General features: G+C 42.7%; 1 protein-coding gene and 1 non-coding gene across 2 annotated transcripts in view; both read right to left on the bottom strand.

Moving 5' to 3' along the window:
* DCT (dopachrome tautomerase) overlaps positions 1-23,413 on the bottom strand; it is a 28,986-nt gene extending 5,573 nt beyond the window's left edge. The window contains exons 1-5 of the mRNA XM_064408447.1: positions 23,199-23,413; positions 13,172-13,406; positions 4,205-4,504; positions 2,665-2,765; positions 1,408-1,574 (exon numbers count right to left, since the gene is read on the bottom strand). Of these exons, the coding sequence (XP_064264517.1) occupies positions 1,408-1,574; positions 2,665-2,765; positions 4,205-4,504; positions 13,172-13,406; positions 23,199-23,312 (917 nt within the window). The 5' untranslated portion in view covers positions 23,313-23,413. The remainder of the gene's footprint in view (positions 1-1,407; positions 1,575-2,664; positions 2,766-4,204; positions 4,505-13,171; positions 13,407-23,198) is intronic.
* A 361-nt stretch (positions 23,414-23,774) lies between these two features.
* TRNAF-GAA (transfer RNA phenylalanine (anticodon GAA)) lies at positions 23,775-23,847 on the bottom strand. Its single transcript has one exon. It is a non-coding gene; the product is annotated as a tRNA-Phe (tRNA).
* Between the last annotated feature and the right edge of the window lie 759 nt (positions 23,848-24,606).

Here is a 24,606-nt window from a genome sequence, read left to right as displayed (position 1 = left end):
ACCAAGAGTCATTTAGACCAAAAGTTACCAGGTTCATCATCCACAGAGAGAGAATGCTTTCAAAAAAGCAAGCACAACTCCCATTATGCCTTCTCCCCTCCCAAGGGCTTTGGAAGAATTTTTTGTCAGGAAAAGTAAAACATAATTTTCAATTTTGAATTGACATCCTTTCAGTCCTGATTACAGACTATTTTTTAAACTCTTAACAAAAAAAAAGGAGAAAATGAGCTGAGAAAACAAAAGAAATTACAGAAAATAGGTTTTCACTTGCCATCTCTCATCCACTTTAGAAGAAAAGCAAGAGCAATGCATTGCATCCTCTTTTTTCAGGGCCTTCAAGAACAACCCGCTGTTGCAGGGGTTACCCAGTAACTAATGGGGAGCAAATCTTTTATACCAGGGAGAGAAAGAGGGAAGAAAAACACTGTAACAGTGGTGAAACAAAAAAATCTGCTCTATTCAGTGTGAAATGAAACAGCATTTTCAGAAACTTTTGAAGTAGACAAAAGCTCTTCTCAGTTTAACCTTGGTGAAACAAAAGTTAGGTCACTTCATTTTTCAAGAAAAAATCCAAAGCCCTATGTATCTTTGAGGAAAGAATAGGGGCAAGACTTAAAGCCAGCTGGTGCCTAAAGCTGGAATTTCAAATGTCTTTTTAGTTATCCAGAAAAAAAGACTATTTTGAAAAACCCTGAGCTTTTGGTACCTGTGTCTGACGAACTGCACACTGCCCCTGAGCTGAGAAAAGAATGATGTATGGGTATTGTAACCAACAGCATTTTATGTCTCAGCACCCTGATCCCACATCTGAATCCTCTGTCAAAGCCCTGCTCTCACACAAGTCAGCACATTCCCACAGGGAGCTGGCAGCAAGCTCCTGGCTGGCTCTGTGCTGTTTTTCATGTGAAATCTCAGATATTTGAAAGTCAATCCCCAAACTGCATTAAATATATCAGGGTTAAAGTCTCATCCAAAACAAGGTAGCAGACTTTCCAGCCTATCTCTAGCTTCCTACATGCCAAAACAATTTTATTTTTCTGCTGCTGAGATCAGTTGGGTGTATGTAATATAGAACCAACACACAGGCATTTCTTTTTTAGAAAGATACTTGCCAGTTGGGAAACTCTTCAGAGTTTTGGCAGCCATAAATTCTCTAAATCAACTAAAATCCTGTTTTTTTTAAAGATGATTCCTGGAAGAATCATCTTTAAAAAATACACTTCCAGAATATGAGAAGGTATACACAGAACCATCTACCCATAAACTGATGGCAATCTTCAGCTTTAAAGAAGACATTTTGGCTCTTTTCCTGCCACTCACTCAAACTGAGAGAGCAGCCCATGCTGTCGATGCTGAATGACAGCAAGGTTTTGTCCATATGTGAGCTTGCCCTGGGTACTCCCCTACCTGTTACAAACCACTTGCCACCGGGAGAACCTGGAGCTCAGGTTGATCAGGCCCGGGTCGTCGGGCCGCGATGCCCCAAAGAGCTGGTCCGTGCAGATGTCACACTCGTTCCTGCCCGTGGCGAAGTTCCAGTACGGCAGCGCAAAGGACTCGTTGCCCGTCAGGCGCTGCAAGGGACAGAAATGTGTTAGTTGGGAATCAGCTCCAAAGGGAAGAGAAAGAAAGGGACTCCTTCAAGCTCTTTGACTGGATATTTCACTGAATATTCAGCTTTTCATTCTGCATTTCAACAACCTGCATTTCACAGTGCCGCTCCAACTCCTTCCAAAAGATTGTGGCATTAAATCAGTCCAAGCAAAGACACTGTCACTAGTTTCCCTACTGTGAGACTGCACTTCTTTTGGCCATGTTAGGCTTTCTGCCAACTCAGAGACCAGGCAGGAGAGCAGGAGCAGAGATGAATTGAGCCTTAAGCAAGTAACAGGCTTTGAGTGATGTAAGTGGGTAATGGGTAAAATTGTGCGCGTGGTTGGCTTTCGTTCCAGAAAACTGGCCCTGGGGAGGAATCTGAACTTGTGTTAATAGGGGAGTACAGTGCATTTGATTGAGCTTGCTTGCCAGATACAATTTCACACAAGCAAGATCCTGCAGCTATTTTGATAAGCAACCATTTTCATTAGAGATCTGTAAGGCTGAAATACAGCAACACTGCCAATATAGAAGTCATGCAAATGGAAATGAGTCTATGCTTCTGAAACTGACTCACAGGCATGTTAACATATATTAGTTTAAAAGGCATATTGCTAAATATATGTATGTATTAAATGTATAATATGTCATATTTAAGGGGAGTAATATTTAGAGCTTTCATAGGAAACAGCAGAGGTTTCATAGGAACAGCATCTTCAACATCAGCCAACAATATCTGTTTTACATGAAGGTGTTGCTTCAATTTTATTAATAAATACTGTTACTTTACATCTTCTATCCTCTGTCGTGGAGATGAAAGGAAAAAAATCTCCATGATAACCTTCACATCACTGCTCATGGTGAGAAACCATTCAGTCCTCAGCACTCAGAAAGCACTAATTTCACTTAAAACAAAACAAAACAAAACAAAATTATCAATGAGCAAATACTCCTGGGATTTTGGATGGGAAACTATCCTAGGAGGTAGCTTATCCTTGGCTGGCTCAACAAAGTGACAGTGAAAAAGAGAGAAGCTGTGCAAGGAAAAGGAAAGGCTGTTCAACTAACCTGCAATTCCCTCTCCAGCCACAGCAAGTGGTACCTATGCCAAGTAACAAAGGCAGGTCCTTGGTGGGAGAAATCAATACCTTTGAAGGGGCGGCCAGGACCTACAAAGGGATGATAAAACAAGCATTTAGGCATCAAACGAGGCTGGAGAGAAAGACATCACTTCCTCTTATTGCCTGGAGTGGAGTTAAACAAGAACCTTCAGCTCTGCGTCTTTGAAAAAAAGTGAACACATCAGAAGCTACATTACTTACTTGGGACAAGTGAAACAAACTCCTCTGTGGATATTTGCTTCAATGCTTATCAAAACTTCACATTCCCTAAAAAGCTGGATATTACGAAGATTTCTTCTCACTTTGGTGGATTTTGACTTTAAAAAGCCATTTTACTTTCTAAAACCCTATCTCCTTGCTAATATGTGCATTACCTCATTCTCTTGCTCAGCTGCAAGACTTACACCATGTAAGACTTACACCATATATCTATCAAGAGAACCTCAGCATTTTCCATGCCAATAGTAATCCAGAATCCTTTGCCAAATTTCTTCAAATTGTGCTTGTTATTTCTTGTACAGTGTTTTTGCTGGGTGAGAGGTGAGAGGCTTCAAACCACATATAGATTTGTTTATCACTGTAGAAACCTTCAACCCATATATGCATTTATTTACCATTGCAGCAGCACTAGAAGTTTCCCCTTTCCCTTTCCACAGGAATGTCCTGTCCCGTGAAGAACCTTTGCTCACACTATGCCAGAGGCTGATTCCTTCAGCCCTGCAAAAGGGAGCTGTGTCAGAGGGGCAAACTGAGTGATACCCACTGCAGAGCAGCAGTCGCCCTCCAGCAAGGAGATAGACATGGGCTGTTCAGCTTGCACATGGGACTGCCAGGTAGAAAAGCCATCACTGGTTGGTGCACCTCCTACAAGAAGCAGACTTTGTGAAATGGGGCTGGCATAGGTACTTCTGTCTAGAAAAGAAATGAGGCCTAGGAATCTGAATTTGGGAGAAAGCATGGGGTTAGATACCCAAACCTCTAATCTAACCCCATGGGATTTGCCTGACTATCCACCCCATGGATAGTCAGGCAAATCCCATCATTGGGAACTTGGTGACTTGCTGAAAGCCACAGAAAGCAGTAGCACTCTGATCCTGAATATCTCTGCATGGCCTGTGGCTTCATCACTGCAGACCCCCTTTCCCACTGCCACTGCATCTACCTTGTACTATGGACTGGGAACGTCTTTTTGAAATCAGTCGCTGCATGGCCACACTTCAGTTCACTCAAATGCAGACTGTGCATTGCTCCCTGTCAGACTGAAGATGCACCAGGAGTGCAACTGGTATGCTCCAGCTGCCATGGGGTGTGGGACCAGACCATAGCAGGCCAAAGGACATCTCCCTTGAGTACTGATGGCCACCAGCTTCTCACCACCAACTGTTTCACTCCACAGCTCTGTGCCTACTACTGGGACCCTTGTTCAGCAGTGGTATTTTCATCCTTTTCTTTACCTGCAGATCCCATTGGAAAAGAAAAGCACTTACCCAAGAGTGTGTCTCTGACTGAGTAGTAATGAAGCCAAACAAAGTAGTTATAGATACTGCAGTTGGCAATCTGTGGTTCCTGTCCACTTGGACCAAGCAGACTTCTCCAATGCTGAGTTGCAATGACATAGTCCGGGTGAATGGTTGTCTTGGCACGGTCTAGAGCATCAAAGAACTGCTCTCGCTCCTCTGCTGTCAGGGAGTGGATGTCCTTCCTGACAACTGCTGGCTTCCTCCTGTTGCATTCGGGACCGGTCCAGCCAAACTTGCATTCACCACAGTTGTACCCACCAAAGTTTCCTGGATCAAGAGGGTACAATCAGTCATGATATTATGAATCAGGGAAAACTAACAGTACAATGTAGAAGAATGAAGAATTAGTGCTCTTCTTCCCCAGAGATGCCAGTTCCTGGAAAGGACAGCAGCTGAGCAGACTTGCAGCTTTGCCAATTGACTAACCAGAAGGATGACTGGCTCGATTCCCAGAGCCACAACAGAGCCAAGAATCACAGTCAGCCAGCTGGGGAAGTGCTGGGTAATGGGCTTGACGCCCTGAGGTGCTCAGAGCTCTGCAAAGTCCTCAGGCACGTGAGGACTCCCACTGAACAGAGAGCTGAGCAATTGAGGTTAAGCCGGTGATGAAGTGCTTTGCTCGACTGGCTCTCAAGTACTCCTGTACTTCCAGGATCAAACCCAAACAGGGTCAGTTCACATGGATCCTTAAGCTCAGAAAAAAATCCCTAAACAAAACAGTTCTCTTAAGAACAAAACTTATGTGAAACTAGTGCCTCTTAACAGTGTATCTGGGGCCCAACACAAACCAGGACAAGCACCAGGGCTGCTGCTGGTCACACTTTAAACATTATTAAATAGTGCTGCAATAACAGCCCGAGAAACACTGCACTACTGTCATTCCCTGCTGGCATCAATCCTAAGGCAAGTAATCAGGTCTGCTCTAGGATATTAGATCAGACTCTCTGATGAGATGGAAGAGCCCAGGAAAGCAGAGCTTGCTTTAAGTGTGGCCTCCTGCATGCTGTGGCAGACAGCTGGCAGCAGCAGAAAGTCCCCACTGGATCTTGCTCCCCCGTTTCTGGGGGAGCCAAGGAACAACCAGCCATTCCCGCAGTACACACCTGCCCCCTGCCTGTGTGCTGGCAGGCTGCACCAGTGTGGGACATGGGGCAATCTTGCCAGGGGCAGGGGGGAGCAGATGGCAACAGGGTTCCTCTGGGATCTCCACACTGCTGTCAAAAATCTGCACTGACTCCTTAACCTGTTCTCAACCTCCCCTCCAACTCCCCACACACGCATTCCACAACAACCATGACAACTGTTTTCCAAAATGCCACAGAATCTCACTGCTCACCACACATATTGGTCCTGGACTAACACAGGGATGAGGAAGTATCTTATGAAATTTTCCCAGATGGGCAGATGTCCCTAGGCTGAAGGCTTGAGCCTATGACCAGGACAGCAATTAACATTAAACCAAGATTTCAGACTGTTGGAGGCTCCAGGGCTTATTACCAAATTCAAGGTTACAAGGGCTGTTACCAACAAGTCCATGAAGCTTATGTCTAGCTTTTAGGGTAAGAGCTGCTGAAATGTAAACATCTGTGGCAGACTCCTGTGAGACCTGCAAAGGATATATGGGGACTCTTACTGCAGAGTTTGGACCAAATGTAGGTTGGTTATGGTTGCTTCAGAGACCCTGAGATCTCTAAGTTTACATGTTGTCATGAAGCTGAGGATCAGTGCTCAGTTTAGGGACCACAAGAATGAAGGCTTCATTGGGGTTTCGGATCATGCACATCCCAGTGGTATCCCATGAGGGCCATTTCCAAATATATGGTTTATATTTTGGCATGAAGCAAGTAGAAGCAGCTGGGTTCAGCTGCCATATTCCAGCTATGAGGGAAGGCACCCAAAGCCAGGGGTCTGAACTGGCTAAAAGGGATGAAGACATACACCAGAAAAAGCAAGTAGGTTGTAGTTATGAAACCAAGCAAATTGTGTGGGTTGTATGGACTGGGGCAGGGGGGTGGTAAGCAACATGGAAGATTTATTTGATCACAGTACCCTAAGGGTCCCATCAGAACAGCACAATTACTGCAATTACTGTTATCAATTCAGTATACTCCACTATCTGTGTCTTGTTCATTCTCCATGACTCAGCCTAGCTATTAGGGCCCATCACAGACTCCAGCCTGAACTGAGCAGATGACAAATATTAAGAATATCTTATGACATTGCCTAGTTAGGCCATGTATACTGCTCAAGTTTCAGTCATGGACCATGAACTTCTGGAAAGCACCTATTGACCCCTCACACTCAGGTACAATTCAATCCTTAAGAGAAGGAGGAAAAAGCAGGAATTAACCATGAAAAGATCTGTCAACAACCTCTTTTAAGATTGGCAGTTATTCCTCCAGTCATTTAAAGGACCCATTTACTCACAATGCTGGATAACCACTTGCCAGGTCGGCTGTTACTTGTCTCCGCCCCAACATGGGAAAAGGTGGTTCTGGGCAGGCCGCGCTCTCGAAGAAGGAGTCTGGACTCTTGCTTTAGGTCTTCAGTCGAGTTTATTATTTCTTATCTACAAAGATTTTCTGTCTGTCCAGCCGAGGTCTGATCAACAAGACAGCGAAAGGCACTCTCTCCCGCCCATGAGGCGGTTGTCTCTTTTATAGTAAAAACTACGTATTAGATATTTACCTTTAATTCCAATACTTTCTGCCCTTGTTGGCAAGTACTTTCTCTATGAATCAATCCACACATGCCAACATCATCCTGAACATGGATGCCAAGGAGAAGAAAGAAAAAGGACAGGGCACACCCAAATTCCTCCATCTTGGGACTCCTGATCCCTGCACAGAATTCTAGACCCCCCTGTACAACACATAAAACCCCCCTGTACAATGCATTCTAACTTAAGTTCTAACAAGTGAATAACATCCCCTCACCATTCAGACCTGAAATTCTCTCATTTCCTCACATTCAGGTGTCATTTCTTTAAAAGGATCAAAGTCAAGCCACCAGGTACTTTTGGCAACATTCCAGGGCCTCCGAGCCCCCCAAGGGTTGTCTCGGTAGCTCTGGACATCTGGAGTGATGTACTGAGTTCCCACAAGCACTAACAGAACCAGAGACAGTGCAGGACCAGGTTTGTGCTGTCTGGGTTGGTACCAGAACAAGACACTCTCAGTCACTTGAGACTCTCATGGTGCCTATTCCTCTCTCAGGAAGGGCCCTTGGGAATCTGCAGGTCTTGATGCCTGAAATAATTTCATCAGACAATATCTGTATTTTGGGTACACACAAATGGTATGTATGGGTATGAGGGTATGCACCTCCTCAGACTCTGACAATTTGCAAAGGCCTGAAATTATGTGTTATCTTCATGGGAAGATAGCTTTCCTCCAACTGTATGTATCTGGAGCCAGGTGGACCAGTGACCTGTCACCTGCTTCCCTCAGGCAGGTACTAAATAAATCCAATTGATGCTCTGCAGGATTGTCTCCCTTAACCACCCTATCTATGAAGGAATCCAAGGGCTCCATTCTTTCCATCATTTCCCCAGTCACTTTTCTATGGGGCATCAGCTTTTACTAAGTGAGGAGGACTGCAGTGGAGACTTGCAAACAGGAGACAATTTCCAGGCAAAGTGGTATTTCACATTGCAATATTTCTGCCAATTGTGTTGAACATTTTTGTCACATCCTCAGGTCTATTTGGCAATGTGTCATTGTCAGAAACACACAAAACCACAAAAATTCATTATGTCAAAACTTGCTTTTTGCCATTTTCTTTCAACAGGCTCTATGCATCACAGGACTGCCGCTATGCAGCAGCTGAAATGGCAAGAAAATGATGGAGGTCTATGGGATTTCCCATAACTCAAAGATAAATTACTGCAGTAATCAAACACATCTTTTTTTATGACCCACCCAAACACTTTTTCAGCATTTGTTTCTAAAGCATTCTGCCAGGCCACTGACCTGGAAATTATGCATTACTGTTTCCAGAAAGTTCATTTACTGCCATGTGCACTTCCCACATGACAGCATTGTGAAATGCTGGTCTCTTAACTTCCCTGTCTGCCATGCTAGTGATGGTGGACTTCAATGGTACAGCTTTATGAAAGCAGGAAAAATAATCTCCTGATAGCAGGATATAGTGCCCAGTAGATATTTTCAGTAAGGCAGTGAAACCCTTTCAAGACTCTTTTGCACACAGGAACTCTAGGAACATGCAAGGATTCATGCCTTAGCATTATTTCACCTTCAGTGATTAACACATAGTGCACAACCCCCCTGAGGCTCTGCCAGGGACAACTGAGATTATTATCATCTCTTGTGGTTTCCAGAGAATATAGTGTGGGAGGTCATTCTGGTACACAGGAAGGAGATCAAATCACTCCTGGCTTCCACTGTTTCCAGGAATGTCCACTGTACTGCCGCTGGTCAAAGTATCATCTGTGTATTCTCCATTAACCCTTTTGTCTGGAGATGGGATCACATGTCTGGGGAGCTGCCTTCTTCTGTGCTCAATCTCAGCAACACTTAAAGTGCTTTTTCTCAGTCAAGTTGGGTGAATCTGACTGTTTCTGTAGGTACTATGGCCATGCTGCTTCTCCCAGTGAGTCAATCCATGGGCATGGCACTGAGAAGAATACACTTATGACCTGTCACTTGGTATGTGCTCACACACATCACTGGTGTATGCTAACACCAGTCATCACACACCACTGTAGCTGCTTCTCAAGTCTGGGCGTTGCCTGAGCTCATGGATTTTCTACCTCTTAATGGTTGTAACATGTGGTTGGCCTTCAGTCACCAAGCATAACACAAATTAATAACTTCATCAACTTAGTGTCTTTTCTTCCGTAAAAATGAACCCACTCAACATTTATCATCTTCTGCCTTGTTTTAGTGCACCAAGATGACACCCAGGCAGCTGCCATGCCTCTTCCTTCTATAGAGACCAGTTCAAATTAATGCCCATCATTTATTGGATGGGGAGAAAGGACTCCTTTCCAGACTTCTTTAGCTATTGCATTAAAACAGAACTTACATTGGATTTGGAACACCTGCATACTGCAATTTCTCAGGGCTGGGATCAGGACTGCTAACATGTGGAACAAATGGATAGCTCTTCTCTCTTTTCTAGCTCTTCATTTGGACACACTCACAGGCTGTAGGATGTGGAAGATCTGTACCTACACTGGATTTAATAGGGTCATGAAGGTATGGCTATAATTTAGTATTGTCCCACAGACACATTAACCTACAACATGTAAATTAAATTTATTTTGTAACCACTTCAAAAGCCCAATTTTTACTTCACGGGGTAGCCACCATATCAGTTGTACGGCTTAACTGATAATTTGATTACAGATAAAGAATAGATGTTAAATCATCAGTCCCCAGCTTGAATATATTGCACAGGAATTCAAAAGGATTTTCTTTCTTTTTCTCAAAAAACTTCAATTAAAAAATAGAGTAATGTTCAGCACATGCCCATATGTAAAACTTAGAAAGTAGGAGGAGAAAAAAAGAATGATAATTATGTTTAATTCCTCAGTGAACTCAAACTACGTCATTGTTTAATCACTGTCACAATCTGTACTAGCCACCACATGACTGACTGCAGTGGTTTTTCACAATAGTCTTCTGTACTGAGTTTTTAAATGCTATACCAGATCTGTATCCCAGCAGCACAATGTTATCGTTTGGAACTCAAAATAGCATTTAATTCACAAGTCTTCTAAAATAGTTTTCTTCTAAACTAAATCTCACTATCTCACTGAGACACTGCTTTGTTGTGTAAACAGCTACAAGTCCCAATATTCAAGGTTGGACTTGCATATCCATCACTTGGTCTAATTCAACACGTACACCTTAAAAACAAATTAGCACATTCCCCTTCACACACACTGCATGCTGTCAGGATCTGTCGGGAGTTTCAGTTTAAGAATTTATATAAATTGAATAATATGAGGGGCACCCAAATCAATTGTAAAACACATTCAATGGATTCAAAACTGAAATAAGTCAAGAACTAAAAACTCTTTGCTACCTTCCAACTACATTCATGCCATAACCCCATATTTTTTACAAAGATGATATTTTTGCTGCAACCAATACATTGACTGAAATGTTCAGGATCCTGACAACAAACCTGCAATTGTTTATTGACCATGGCCTTTGGCACAGAAAGTGGAAAGCAAAGCTGGAGCTTTCTTTTGTTCTAATCTTATTCAATTTGTCCTCAGTTGAAGAAAAACTTATGCATATTATCTGCTGAAGCCTAAAAATGGAAAAAAAATCAACTGATCCCATTTAAGGCATTCATCCATATTTGTGTTTGGGATTTTCTTTTTTCTTTTTAGTTTGTTAGGCTATTTGGGAGGAAGGGGCGTCCATAAATATTCAGTATCCAGACCTGGACAGATATGACATTAAGGTATTCTTTGTCAGTGAATGGCTTCAATAAATGGAAAAATTTTCAGTTTCTTTTCTCCTTAGATACTAAGCTTTTAGCAAAAAGAAAAATTTATTGTAAAAACTCCAGAATCCCACCACTGGAAAATCTCAGCCCCTGTTCCTCACCATTCCTCCAGTTTCCTTACCACATAGCCATCAGCTATGTGACACGTTCAGTTTGCCCTGTCTAACCAAATAATCAGCTACATGGTTGTTGGATTTCCCATAGCTTATCATTCTAAACTATAAAGATGCAACACAACTGTTTGTATTGTTAAAGTGCAAGAAGGAGCCTTGGTGGGGTTGGAGTTTGCACAATACAGGAACTATTCCAAACAGGCAGTTTGCAATTTGGAAAATAAGACACCGTAACAGCAGAGATGTGTGCTGTTCCATGTCCCTTTGAATGGGCATGTTTAATTCCTGTTACCCTATGTTACCTAGCATTATGTTACACAGGTAGCAGAGCTCTGGATGCCTAATGAACACCACACATCACACCACGTACAGCTGGTGTGCAGACAACCAACCAGTGTATTAAACCAAGTGGAAAAAAACCCACAAAAAAACCCTAATAGACACAGAGCCACGATCACCAGCATTGTAAAAGCATCAAATCTAATTCAAATCCCAGACAGCTGTGAACTTTTTAGCATTCTCCCAGAAATGGTTTTGCATACAGCATCAAGCAGAGTACAGCCCAGGAAAGCTTTCTGAAAATCATGCTTAAGGATATGTTTCACTTACTGTTCTATCACTGGTATATTCAGATTTTTAAGAACTGCAAGGAGAAAGAGGAATCCAAGTGATTTAAAGAGACAAGGAAAGCAGCCAGCTCAGAAGAAGTAAATCTGAAGGAAAGGACAGTACATTCTGCTCATGTAACTTGGGATCCACTCCTGCAAACATCAAATACCAGTGCTTATCTCTACTTGGACAAGAAAATTAATGTCTGCCTATGCAGAGCATGTCTGTCTCCACTGCTCTTCAATTTACTCCCAGGTTTTGATGCTCTAATGACTTTAATTGAGTAAATATTGATGCATTGCCAATGTGCTCCAGTGTTCTTCTGACACAAGATCTGTGTCTGTATGTGACACCTGACTTAAGTTTTGGAGAAGAACATTTATATAAGAACCTTTAAGAAAAAAAAATGTGCATCCAATTTCTTTTTTTTTTTTTTTGCAAACCATCTTGAAAAGTCCTTTCGCACAAGCATTTGAAATCCAGTCAAAGAAAGAGATAAAAACTGATGTATACTATAAAGCCTATTATTATTATTATTTTGAGGAGTTTTGGTAACACCATGTATCCATTTAAGTCATCTGCCACTACCTCTCTGTTTCCAGTTGATAACTGCACTGGAAAATTTAACCTCTTCAGCTGAAATTCTCTGCAGTGCTGCCTTCCCAGACTGACCTGGGCTTTCTTGGCAGCGCGAGCCAAGGTATACATTTTAGACACAGCAGTTCAGCTCGTTGTATCAGGCTGATGCAAAGCAGTTTATTCTTCTCATGTTAGAAAATTCAAACTTGATGTTTTCAACAAGAAATCCCAGGTTTCATTTGAAATGTGCCTAGAAAGAGACTTCAGTGCCTATGATGTGCCTTTTGCCCTACTAGTGGTGCCATCTCCTGCCAGCCCTGCACAGAAATCTGAGCTGGGGCTGCAGTTCCTGCTTACTTTAGCCCCTCTTCAACCAATGCTGTTGCTGAGAAAGGGTCCTGTCACCTCATTCTGTCCTGAGCTCACCTTCCTGCTCACTGCCTCCTGCCAGCATTAGGGAAGTGGTCTCATTAGAATCTTATCCCTTTGGCCAGGTTAGCCTTCAAGCACATCTCCTCCCAGATCCGTTTCACCTCCAGCATGCAAACTCAGGAGCCCATGTAAAGTCACTGTGAGAAGTAGCAGCGGGAGATGGATGAGGAGGAAAAGGATGGGATGGCCTCTTTGGTGGTTGTACCGACACACATTGGATCACTGTAAGATGTAAATTTAGTTAACACACCTGGGAAACACCCTGGCCTGACATGGGGAGACTTTCAGTGCACAGGGCTGTGTCATGCTGCAAAGTACTCATCCGTGAGGAATAAAGCTTCAAACAACGCACACTGATCCAGGTTCAGTGCACTGTAGATAGCACTGACAGAGGTTTGAAAGCAGCACTGAAGGGTCCAAAACCCTGTGGAGAAAGGGGATTGCCGGCCACAGGGACAACTCCATGGGTAAAGAGGAAAACACGAAAGTTCACATGAGAGAAAACACTTTGACCCTGCTGCTCTGAAAAAGTACTTAACAGTATTTTTTCATATCATGAATACTTCCATATCATGAGTACTTCCATATCATGAATATAGAACTTTTCAGATAATGGTAATATTTGAAGCCTTCTTGATGCTTTATACCACCAGGAATGTCTCTGGCCTTTGGAGCAGACCCCTTCATCCCCATCCCCTCTCCCCAGCACCCATCTCACCTGTGCAGTGACAGCTGTAGTTGAAGAACTTGAGGGGCCACCGTTCACGGTCATCCACATTTTGGAGAGTGTAGGGGCCACTCCAGGGCTGAGTGTCTGCCTGCACCTCCTCACACCGTCCCCTGCCCTGCAGGGACCCGCAGATATTGCCTGGCTCTGTCCCCAGGGCCGGGCAGCAGCGTTTCAGGTGAAGGGCTTCCACCGTCATGCAGGCACGGGGAAACTGTGCCTGTGCCTGTGGGGGACAGCAGCAGGTCAGGCAGCCCAGCCCAGCCCAGAAAAGCCACCTCAGGGCTCCCATTACTGCTGTTTGCCTCCCTGCTGGACCTGACTGCGAAGAGCAGGGAGCTGTGCACGGTGGGACAACCTGGCCTCACCACAGCTCCATGCCCCAGCCAACCAGGATAATAACCCTTGCTGCTGAGGATGCTGGTGTTGGGTGTTTGTTTAATCCCAGCCTCTAATTGCCTCGAATGCAGTTCAAAAGACGGGTGCTTTGACTCTGTGGTGCCTGCCCAGCAGCCACAGCTTTGAGCAGGGTTTATATAGAGGCTGGGAGAAGCCCTCATTAGAGGGATTAGCACAGCACAAATCCTCGTGTTTTGCACATGACATCAAGGGCAGAAAAGATGCCAGTGTGAGAGCAAGGCTCTGGCAGCTTGTCAGGAAAGTGAATGCCTCAGATTTATTTCTCCAAGTCTTTTATGAGCTTTGAGAAATTGATGGTCTTGTTTTAGATGAGGTGGCTGGAGAAACACATTTATTCTTTTAATCAAAACCCTGTAAACAGATGATAAATAGAAGAGGAAACCTCTTCTCTTTTAGTTCATTCACTGCAAGGTAATACTTTCCATTAAAGCAATAGCAGTGGCAAAGTAACTGGAAGCGCAGAGGATAGAGATCCACCATTAACAAAAATTAATAAATGTGGTAATATAAATTTGGGGTGGAGATTCCACCTGCCAATTGCTGAACTTTAGTTCTTGCACTGAAAACATCTGAGTGGCAAGTGGGGAAGGGTTTCTTTTCTAATAGCCTTTTTTGCATGCAAAATTAATCATTTAATTATTTTAAAGAGTGAATGGTCCTTATTTGCTCTGTAATCCTTTCCCCATCATTACACCAGAGATTGTTGTAGAGATGGTCTGGCTGTTAGACTTGCAGAACTGCCACAGCTGAGCATTTATTACCCACCTGACAGGAGACAGTCTATGAGATCAATACACACACCAGACATGCACTTAAGTGGTTCTGTTCAGTACACTGACAAAATATCTTTAAAAAGCTCCCAGTATGCAACAGTTCTTGCCCTCAATGCAACTCCTACAGTAATAAAATTAATAAACAAAAATGAAGTAGTGATAAGTGATTCCGTGAGTCTGAAGCAATAGCTATTAGTGCAGGTCCACCATGCTAAACAAAAACTGGCAACTCCCCCTGCTTCACTGAAAGCTTTCACTACCTTCCCCCTCCACCTTCCCCAGCTCTGTTGTTTAGCCATTTTTATAAGCATATATAATGAAAAAGCCATGGTTGTGTAAGTGGTATTCAATACTTCCATGATATTCAACCTCATCATTCTGCTACAAAAAGTTTTTGATCAATGAAGCAAATTATTGCCATCAGGTAGCTAAAGAATTCATCCACACCATGGACACTGTCATCAGCATTTTTAGGTGCTCAGATTTTTATATCAAAAACTTGTTTGACAGACAAACTGAAATATGATTCTACCTCATTTATGGAGGCATACAGCATATTAGCAATACCATGTATTCTGAAATGGGTTTCAACTCACCTCACTTTGGATTCAATTTACCTGGAACTGGCTTTCGTCTGCTGCTCTTGACACAACGTGTGAAAAAGACTGAAAGGGTAAATAGCTGCTGAAAAAATATGTTGAAGAAGCTCAGGAGTTATAAAGGAAAGAACTGGCTCAAAAAACCCTCTGAAAAACACTCCTCTCTATCCTACTCAGCACCCAAATGCTTCTCTTTTGCTGTGTGAAGGATCTATGTTAGACAATGTCCTGTACCAAAATTACCCACATAATATCTGAAAGTAATTAAGTAAAACACTCACTTATCAGCATCACCAATATTAAATCAAAATATACAGATAGCATTCAGCTAACCAATCAAACCCCTGAACTGGTGGGTCTATATGCAAAATATGTGTCCAAGCAACCATTTTAATCAAAGCTGGCTCAATTCAGACACTGATACGAAGGTTTCTACAGCTACTTGAAACCCTATATGAGACAGAAAGAGTAAGCACAGAGAAAGGTGAGGTACTGAGGCAGGCAAGATAAGTTAAGGCAAGAAAATAGGTTTCTAATGTCGTACATGAGGAAGAAGAATCTAATCTGCTGTTTTCAGAGAAGTTGTAGTGTGGAAACGGAACAGCAGGTAGAGGATGATATGGGAAATTACTTAGTTTGCAGGGTAAATAAAACTGTGAGTAGAAGAGTGGCACGTGTAGATTTTATTATGATTACTTCCCTCCATCACAACCACGTAATTCTACAACACCGGGAGCACACTACAGCATGCAGTCCTGGCATAGATGTAACAGTAGTCAGTAGTATCTTGTCCTCAGTAATGCCTTAGCATTTTAGGAGTGCCTCCCCTGGCTGAGGGGGAACACCCAGACAAACAGAAGGATGCACAGATCCCACATCCTGGCATCACTGCGTCACCACCAATGGTGGTTTTCTGCTGCTGCATGACACGCCATGAGGAACACACTGAAGAAAATTACAAAAAGACAGTTGTATTTCTATTAGTCACTGGAAAACAGCAAGTACTGTCCATTCTTTAGTGTGTCACTACTGAGAAGTTCCTCTGTTTTTCCCATGCAATCACACCTTCAATAAAGGAGCTGTTGTTGAGGCTGCACAGAATCAGCACTATACCAGTTTACAAATTAGTACCCTGAATGACTTTCTATTTACTACTGAGTTTCACTATGTCTTGAAAAATGGTGGTGCTGTGTGTTGGTATTACTGCCCGGAACCATCAAAGTACTTTTCAGGCAGCAGATCTGAGCATATGAGCCATCAGGCAGCAGATCTGAGCATATGAGCCATGCCAATGATCCAAACTGTGACTGCACTCCCTTTTCCACAAGCACTGGGCTTGCACGACACAGTTTGGCAGATGGGGGAGCTACAGGAGTGGATTCTGTGAGAAGCTTCTAGAAATTTCCCCCATGTCCAAGAGAGCCAAAGCCAGCTGGCTCCAAGACAAGCCACCACTGGCCAAGGCCTGAGCCCATCAGTGAAGGTGGCAGCACTTTGGGGATAACAGATTTAAAAGGGGGAAAAGAAATTACTGCATAATGGCAACTGCAGACAGAGAGGAGAGAAAATATGTGAGAGGGACAGCCCTGCAGACACCAAGGTCAGAGGAGAGGCAGGAGGTGCTGCAGGTAAAAGAGCTGAGATTCCCCTGGTGCAGCCCATGGGGAGGCAGCTGGGACCCTGCAGCCCATGGAGGCCTGGGGGGACCAGAGATCCTCCAGCAGCCTGGGGAGAACTCCACACCAGAGAAGGAGGGTGCCTGAAGGAGGCTGTGATCCTTTGGGAAGTAGGCTCCTGGCAGGACCTGTGGAGAGAGGAGGAGCCTGTGCTGTAAACAGGGCTGCTGGCAGGACCTGTGACCCTGCAGGGACCCACACTGGAGCAGTCTTCTCCTGCATGACTTCACCTGTGGGAAGGACTCCTACTGGAGAAATTCATGGAGGACTGTCTCCTGTGGGAGACACCCCAGCAGAAGCAGGGGTAGACTGTGAGGAGTCCTCCCACTGAGGCGGAAGGAACAGAAGAGACATGATAGACTAAACCACAGCTCCCACTCACTGTCTCCCTGCACTGCTGGTGGGGTGAAGGCAGAGAAATTGGGAGTGAAGTTAAGCCCAGGAAGGGAGGAGATATGAGGGGGAGGTGTTTTTCAAGATTTTATTTTATTTCTCATTGCCCCAATCTGATTTGACTGGTAATAAATTACACTAATTTCCCTGAGTCTGTTGTGCCCATGATAATAATTGCTGAATGATCTCTTCTTGCTCTTATCTCAACCCACAAGCCTTTCTCTACTTTCTCTCTCCCCCATCCTGCTAAGGAGGGCAGTGACAGAGTGGCTTTGGAGGGTGTCTGGCATCCAGCGAGGGTAAACCCAACATACCACACATCTCAGCTACTGGATCAGGCTACCACACCTGAAACTGTGTTCAATTTTTAATTACCTTATTTAGGATTTACTGTGAAAGCACAGATAAATAGCATTTCAGCTACCTTGTAGTCTGGATTCATGCAGAGGGTGACCCCCTACAGAAAACTTCTCAGCCGGTCATCAAAGGCTGGCAAAGAAGTATATCCATATGCCAACACATTTTTTGGACAAATACATTCACATATTTTTGTGGCAAGAGAGGAAATAAAGAAAAAGAATACTCAAATGTACAGGCAAAGAAATCACTAAACACAATTCACACAAGTAATACAGAATTCCTGAGTAGTAAGTAGGCAGCAAGTTCACTTTTTTTTTCTCAATGACACTATTGTTTCTCAGGCTCCTTCTACTGTACTCAAGCACAGATTAGTATCAAGCCAGAAAAGTATTTGGCCTTTGGAATTTTGGAAAGAATTTTGGTCAAAATAAAACATTCTACATATAAACTGGTGTGGAAACCAGAAGAATTATATAAACAGAAGAATAAATAAATTACACAATAATTCATAATTACTCTAGAGATAACAAGAAAGATCATTTTATAAGGAAACCTGTAGCAGAGGTTTTCAGACACCTGTTCATGTTCTACGTTTCCACAATCTCCTAACAATCTTATATCTTTGGGATCTTTCAACAAAATCTACTGCCCTGTCACCACCTTACCCTTTGTCTCCCTGTCCACTTTGTGGGAGAATGCGGCCAAAGTCTGGGAATGTCAAAGCAGCTCTGAAGATCTCATGATCCTGCCATTGCACAGAAGCCCTCTTCCTATGAACAGTCTCATTATCTCCTGGCTTCTCGTATTTAAGTTATTTATCCAGTCCTTTCCTAATGCATGGAATTATTTTCCTGAAAACCAATTTATATGCTACAACATGTTCACGTGTTAGAAGAGAAGAGCAACTCAGAGAACAATATGCATGAGAAGTCCACATTTAGACAGAAGAATTCCCTCCAGATTCTTCATGGATTCCTCACCAGGATTTGTGGTCCAGCTGAACTCGCCTCCCAGAAGTCTGGAGCAGACTGCAGTGGGAATTCCTCATTGCTTAAAGACACACACAGTTCCAAAGCTCTGAATTTGGTGGCACTTTGCTTCTCCTCTCCCCAAGGATTCATGCTAGCTGAAGCATGTACTCTGCACAACTTGCATTGGAAGGTCCTACACTCCTACACTGCTTTGGTACAGCACATGCCTGTGTCAACTCTGCCAGATTTTTCCACAGCCTTAAGTAAACATTATTTGCAGACACATTTTTACACTTTTAGGTCAGGTGTTGACTTACTGTGGTTTTATTCATTTCTCTCTGAGATAATGATTGAGCGCTTCCATTTCTTTTGTAAGATCTTTCTTTCATCCTACTCCTTCATTCAAGATGTCTGACAAACTTCTTCAGTGACCACAACTGAGTTGGTCATTGGTTTATGAGACTCAGTACTCTATCACTTCCCAAATAAACAAGCACAATTTTTCCAGTGCCCATATTATGTAGGAACATGGATATAAGTTTAAGCCATTTATAATTTAGATAAAAACAAGGCTGACTGGCAGATTAAACTGCTGCTGTGGTGACCACCTACCCAAAGACAGTTTTATCTTCAGAATTATTTAATCAGATTCTAGCCTGGGCTTACTATAAAGGCAGTCATAGAATATAAAGTAAGATTCACTAAAGGAAGCCAGAATCTGGAAAGTAAGAAAACTAAATCTCTGTTACCCTGATGTTCACCAGCACTCTATGAAGGGAAAGAAGCAACTCCAGGGAACAGCACACCCCATTCTCAGACAGGCATCTTAGCAGTCTTCTGTCCTAATTTGTCTACCTTGATCTTAAAAGGAGGTGAGGGTGACTAGTTTGACTTCGGACAGACACTGAAATTCTAAATGTCACTTATATCAAATGAATGTCACTAAATGGTTGTGGTAGGGGAGGGCCTGATCAACATGGAGTAGATTTAGCCAGTTTACAAAATATGAAGTGAAATAAGTAGGTCTCTCGTCTCAACAATTCAGCTATGCAACAAGTTGCCTTGTCATAGGGGAAGAAATATTAAGAAGGAAATACAGATCTGACTGTGTACTACATTAAAAAAATCTGAAAGATAGGACAAGCATTTGAAATAATATCTGAAATTACAGAGTCATAGTGTAGTTTGGTTTGGAATCTTATATTCAGCTTTCCAGAGCCTGATCCAGAAGACATTCTTCTCTCATAATTTTTATTCAAAATACTAATGCTACTAGTTATCCCAACAGAAAATATAAAATGGAATAAAATGTATTCAACCCTCATGTCATGTGGCCTAAATTCCAAGAACATTGTGGACAAAGTAATGAATGCTCCCTTGCTTTAAGCAAGAGGATGTGTGTATGTACATTTAAACAAAAAATATAATGTTCCCTGTGGGGTTCACCGAGGGATAAAGATAGCATTGATGACCTTTGCAAGACTGAAGGCTAAACTTTCACTTAACTGCCCCAAATTTGCCTTGGTAACTGTACCATAAATTCAATAGTTTTACATATAATAGAATAAGAGTCCTATATTACCAGAAAAGCATAAAGTAGGAACTCTGGAATAAATCACTGAGGAAAAAAAATAAAAAGGAGGAGGAAAAAAAAAATCACAGCCCAAAACTCCCAAGGAATGGGATCAAATGAGGTTCCTCAGCATAACTCAAACAGGATAAAGCTCTCCTAAACTGCTCACTCATGGGGGAACAGGGGAAATAAAAGACTTGAATGTAAACTATCGGATTCTAGAAATGCATCATCAGCTGAAAATTGTTGTTGCCTTTTTAACTGCATTTATTTCCCAGAAAATTGAAAAAACACCATTCTAGCTCTTCTACAGGATCAGAAACCAGAGATTATAACTAATATTTGTTATTAAAAACATAAAAAATCTAAATGTGACTCCTGATTCATGTTTTCTAAACCCCTTGTATCTGTAACACTATGTAAATAAATGGGATTTACCAGATGTCTGTAAACAGTGAAGGAGACAAAGTCAGAAATCTTTCAGTCAAGATACAGAAACAAATATTTTCTATTAAACAAACCCAATTTTTAATCCAAAGAGAAGGAAATTCTACTGCCGAGAGGTAGACAAGACAGTAACAAATATCAAGTGCAGAAATTCCTGCAGGGACAAGGAGGAGACTTTTTAAATTATGTAGATGTGCAGCTCAGGGGACGTGGAAGAAAAGGAGGAGCATTTTGCACAAGGAACACCTGAACTTGAGCCTACGGACAATACCAGGCACAGCAACTTTGTCCCACCTGTCACCATCATATTTTCTGGAAAAATCCCTTTGCCAGGATTTCTCCTTCTAGGAAGCTGAGAAGCCTCAGAGAAAAATTAAAACAATTATTATCTGATTTGCTTCTCCTGTGTTTTGCTTCTTTGGAATGTGTTTGGACATTGTTTACCAACTGGTGATTGTTTCATTGGTTTCATGTGAATTGTTTTTGACTTATTGGCCAATTATGGACAAGCTGTGTCGGACTCTGGAAAGAGAGTTACAGGTTTTTCATTAGTATCCTTTTAGCCTTCTGTCTGTATCTTTTCTGGATTCTTTAGTATAGTTTAGTATAGTATACTTTAACATAATATAATAAAATAATAAATTAGCCTTATAAAGACATGCAGTCAGATTCATCATTCCTTTCTTCATCTGGGAACCCCGCAAACACAAGACCCACCACTGTCAGAAATTCCAAATAGAGATATTTCACAGTAAAGCTTTAAGCTTCTTCATTATTTGTCATGTTCCATGACTGCAAGTTGTTGCAGCCTGCAGCAGAGCTAGAATGTGAGATATGCCTTTCTCTGATCCCCTCCTTCTGCCTCAGTTTTCATTCACTTAAAACAGGAGCCAAGGATGACCATGCAAAAAGGATGTGAACCAAATCCACCAGATTTTGAATCTTTGCCTAAGGCTGAAAGCACATGAAAAGTTTTTTTTTCCTCTGAATCCCTGCCAGGTATCAACTTCAGTATTAGGTGTACATTTAAGAAAGCATATGTGAGTGTATCTGTAGTAGCAGAGAAGCTTCCCAGTTGCAGAGAAGGAACTTTGTGACTAAATCATAAAGGCCTAGTTTGACAGCCTGTATTTGAGTCCTAGCAGGGGGTTCATCTTGAGGGAAGAAGCTGATAGAAAAATAAATGGAAATGTTTGCCGGCAAGAAGAGGCCTAGAGTGCAGAAAAAAAAAAAAAGATTGTGTAAAGAAGGTACAGCTGAATGAAAAAATGCCTGAATATTCTGTGACAAGCAATAAAGCAGAAACACTTGAGGTTATTTTCACAGAACCTGCCAAATCACATTAGAAATCTGCATCAAGCCCGCAAAATCAAACAGACAGGAGTTAAAAAGTTCCAGAATTGAGGTTATCTCTTAATTTATCCCCTTCTTTCACATAAGACTTCAGGCCATACTCAATGTGTGCAACCTAAATCCCACACCAAACAAAAAATGAGATTTTCTTCTCACTCTTCCCATGGCTACCACCATTAGTATTTCAGTGCTCCACAAAATTTCTGTTTAACATCACAAAAGCTCTGAGATTGGAACTGCCATTACAGGTAATATTATCTTTATCAATAAAATAGAAATTTCAGACACTAACATAACACATATTTGTCATAGATCCTTGTGCCTGGGTGCTCCTGCCAAAAATCAGACCCTTTGAGGGGTGAGGTTGACCCACGCCCTTCCTGGCCCTCAAGGAACTCAGAAGCAGAGGGGATCAAACCTCCAGGGCAGCACTGGGAGGTTATAGCCAGAGCACTGCATAAAAGCAGCCCCTTCATGGCAAATGACCTCGGGCAGAGCTGTCTCTCAGGGTGCTAGAGCACAAGCCAAGCAGAGAGTCAGCGGTCTGACACCCAAGCTTGCACTATGACTCTCTTTTATTCAGCAGTGTGAAAAAGGCCAAAAAGTAAACAGCCCTTCTCTGGTTTTGCTTCTTTGATACATATCTGCAGGAAATTAATACCTCCCTAACTCTTCCTCAAAGCAGTATAAAAGTCTTTGATGAATAATTGAGCACTTTTGGCAAAAAAAAAAAAAAAAAAAAAGCTACTTAACATTTCCTTCCGTCCCTGAGTACTCAAGTATGCAGTCTTAATGTTATTTCAAAACCTTAAAAAACCTTTAGGAAAAATAGTAATATAAGCAGTTACACTACCCCTTATATGTCTTATCAGTAAGGATCTAAGTAACACTGCCCTTTGCAGTAATAAGATATTAATCTGCAGTGAGTGTTCCTTGTATTGGACAAGTAATTCCATATCAATGTTTGTTGTGATTAGAAAAGGACTAGCGACACCTTCTCATGAAGAGATGAAAGCTGCTGAACAGGGAAGTAAAGGAGATGTTTACTGCTGTGTTTTGCACTTGTGACATCAATATTGAAAGTCCTTCTTCTGTGTATTGTTCTGGTGTCAGTGTATTTAAAAGGTCACCAAAAAAAAATTACCGGAAAGCAGGAGAAAATGTCTTAAAGACACAAAGAATTTAATTTCTTTAGCTTACCAATACAAAGATGGGTGCTGACTTGACAGTTTCGTGATGACCAAAATGCCAGGTACCAAGAAAGATCTCTGATTTAGCAGAGAAAAGGTTTAACAAAGGGTAGATCCAGATTAAAGGTATGTATTTTTTGAAATTGCAATAAATTGCCAAAGTCAACCAATGTACTGTCCTCCTCTTCATGTCTTCAAATCAAAACCAGACACCCTCCTTAAAAATATGCTCCAGAAAATCCAAGTTATTTTTCTCAACTTACAAGTAAAGAAAGGAACGGGAAGACACAGATGAACGGCAAAGACTGGGTGACATTAATTACCGGCTTTCCTGGCCTTTCCTTTGGCTTTTTGTGCAGTAAAATAGTTTCAGCCATCTATTGACAGTACAGGAGCAGTGAGGTCCGGGAAGTTTTGAACTGCTCTTCAGATTTTGGCAAGAAACAACTTCTAATCGTTCTGTCCCTGTCCCCGTCCCACCTAGCGCCACTCTTTGCCCCGCTGTCCCTTCGCTCCCGGTCACCGCTCCTCACGCAGTTTCACTTTCTCTTCTCCCGTCCCTGCCGCCGTGAGAGAGCGCAGGGCAGACCGGGAAAGGCAATGAAGCTCGCTCCTTTCACTTCCTCCACCCTAAATAAATAGCTTAAACTTAGATGAGCTGAAAAGGGAAACGGGAGTGCAGAGCACGCTGCGCCGGGAGCGACGCTGTCGGTACGAGCCCGGCAGGGGAATTCCCAGGCGCTGCAGCAGCTCCGGGGCGCTCGGAGCCCGCGGGCCGGCCCGCAGCAGGAGCTGCTCGCCACCTCCCGGGAGGGCGAGGGAAAACAGGAAAACGGATCTGCCGAAACCCGGGATCGAACCAGGGACCTTTAGATCTTCAGTCTAACGCTCTCCCAACTGAGCTATTTCGGCTGCCGTGCTGCACGGTGTTTGGTAGGATAACACTAATCCGTTCTTCCACACGCATTACCCGGTGGTTCATACCCGATAGTCTAAATAAAATAGTTGTTATTAGCCCTGCGGCTCTGGATGCCACAAACGAGCCAATGACGGGTCCCCGCAAACAAAATTACACCGTAAGCCAAATACAAATCAGCAGTAACACAAAATTGTGCATATACAAACATCTATGCACAAGACACACATCAGAATGAAGGTGTTTTGACAGTGGCTCCCTGAATTATTGGGGGAGCTAACAGGAACTAGAACATTATGTGGGACTCGGGAGCATGAAATTGGCAGCATTTTACCTTCAGTTTTCAGGGATTTGATTTTAAAGCCTGACAAAATGTGCGCAGAGATGATGGTGTCACAAAAATACATGAACAGGAAGGGCACCTGCGCCTTCTTGTGCCCATGGTCTTCCACTGAAGAAGCTCCCTGTGTCCACATAAATCACAAATCCTGACTAAGTAGTGTAATAAGAAAAAAACAGTTTACATTCACGTTGTTGATTAGGCATTGATTTCAACAGGCAACTGGTAGCACACGCAGGGAAAAGGTAGAGGATGCATCAGAATGCCCACGTTAGTGCCTGTGGTGGGCACTGACATCTCGAGTTTGTGTTGATTTGCACAGCCCATGGTCTAGAAAAGCCACCTGTGAGGGCATCTCCCACTGACACTTTCTGTGCCCTGTGAGGGGAGAGAGGCTGCTTTGTAAAATTGTCCA

This window comes from Passer domesticus, chromosome 2 (assembly GCF_036417665.1).
Source record: "Passer domesticus isolate bPasDom1 chromosome 2, bPasDom1.hap1, whole genome shotgun sequence".
NCBI lineage: Eukaryota > Metazoa > Chordata > Aves > Passeriformes > Passeridae > Passer > Passer domesticus.
The sequence above is the reverse complement of the archived record's forward strand: the minus strand, read 5'-3'. Positions and strand labels throughout refer to the sequence as shown.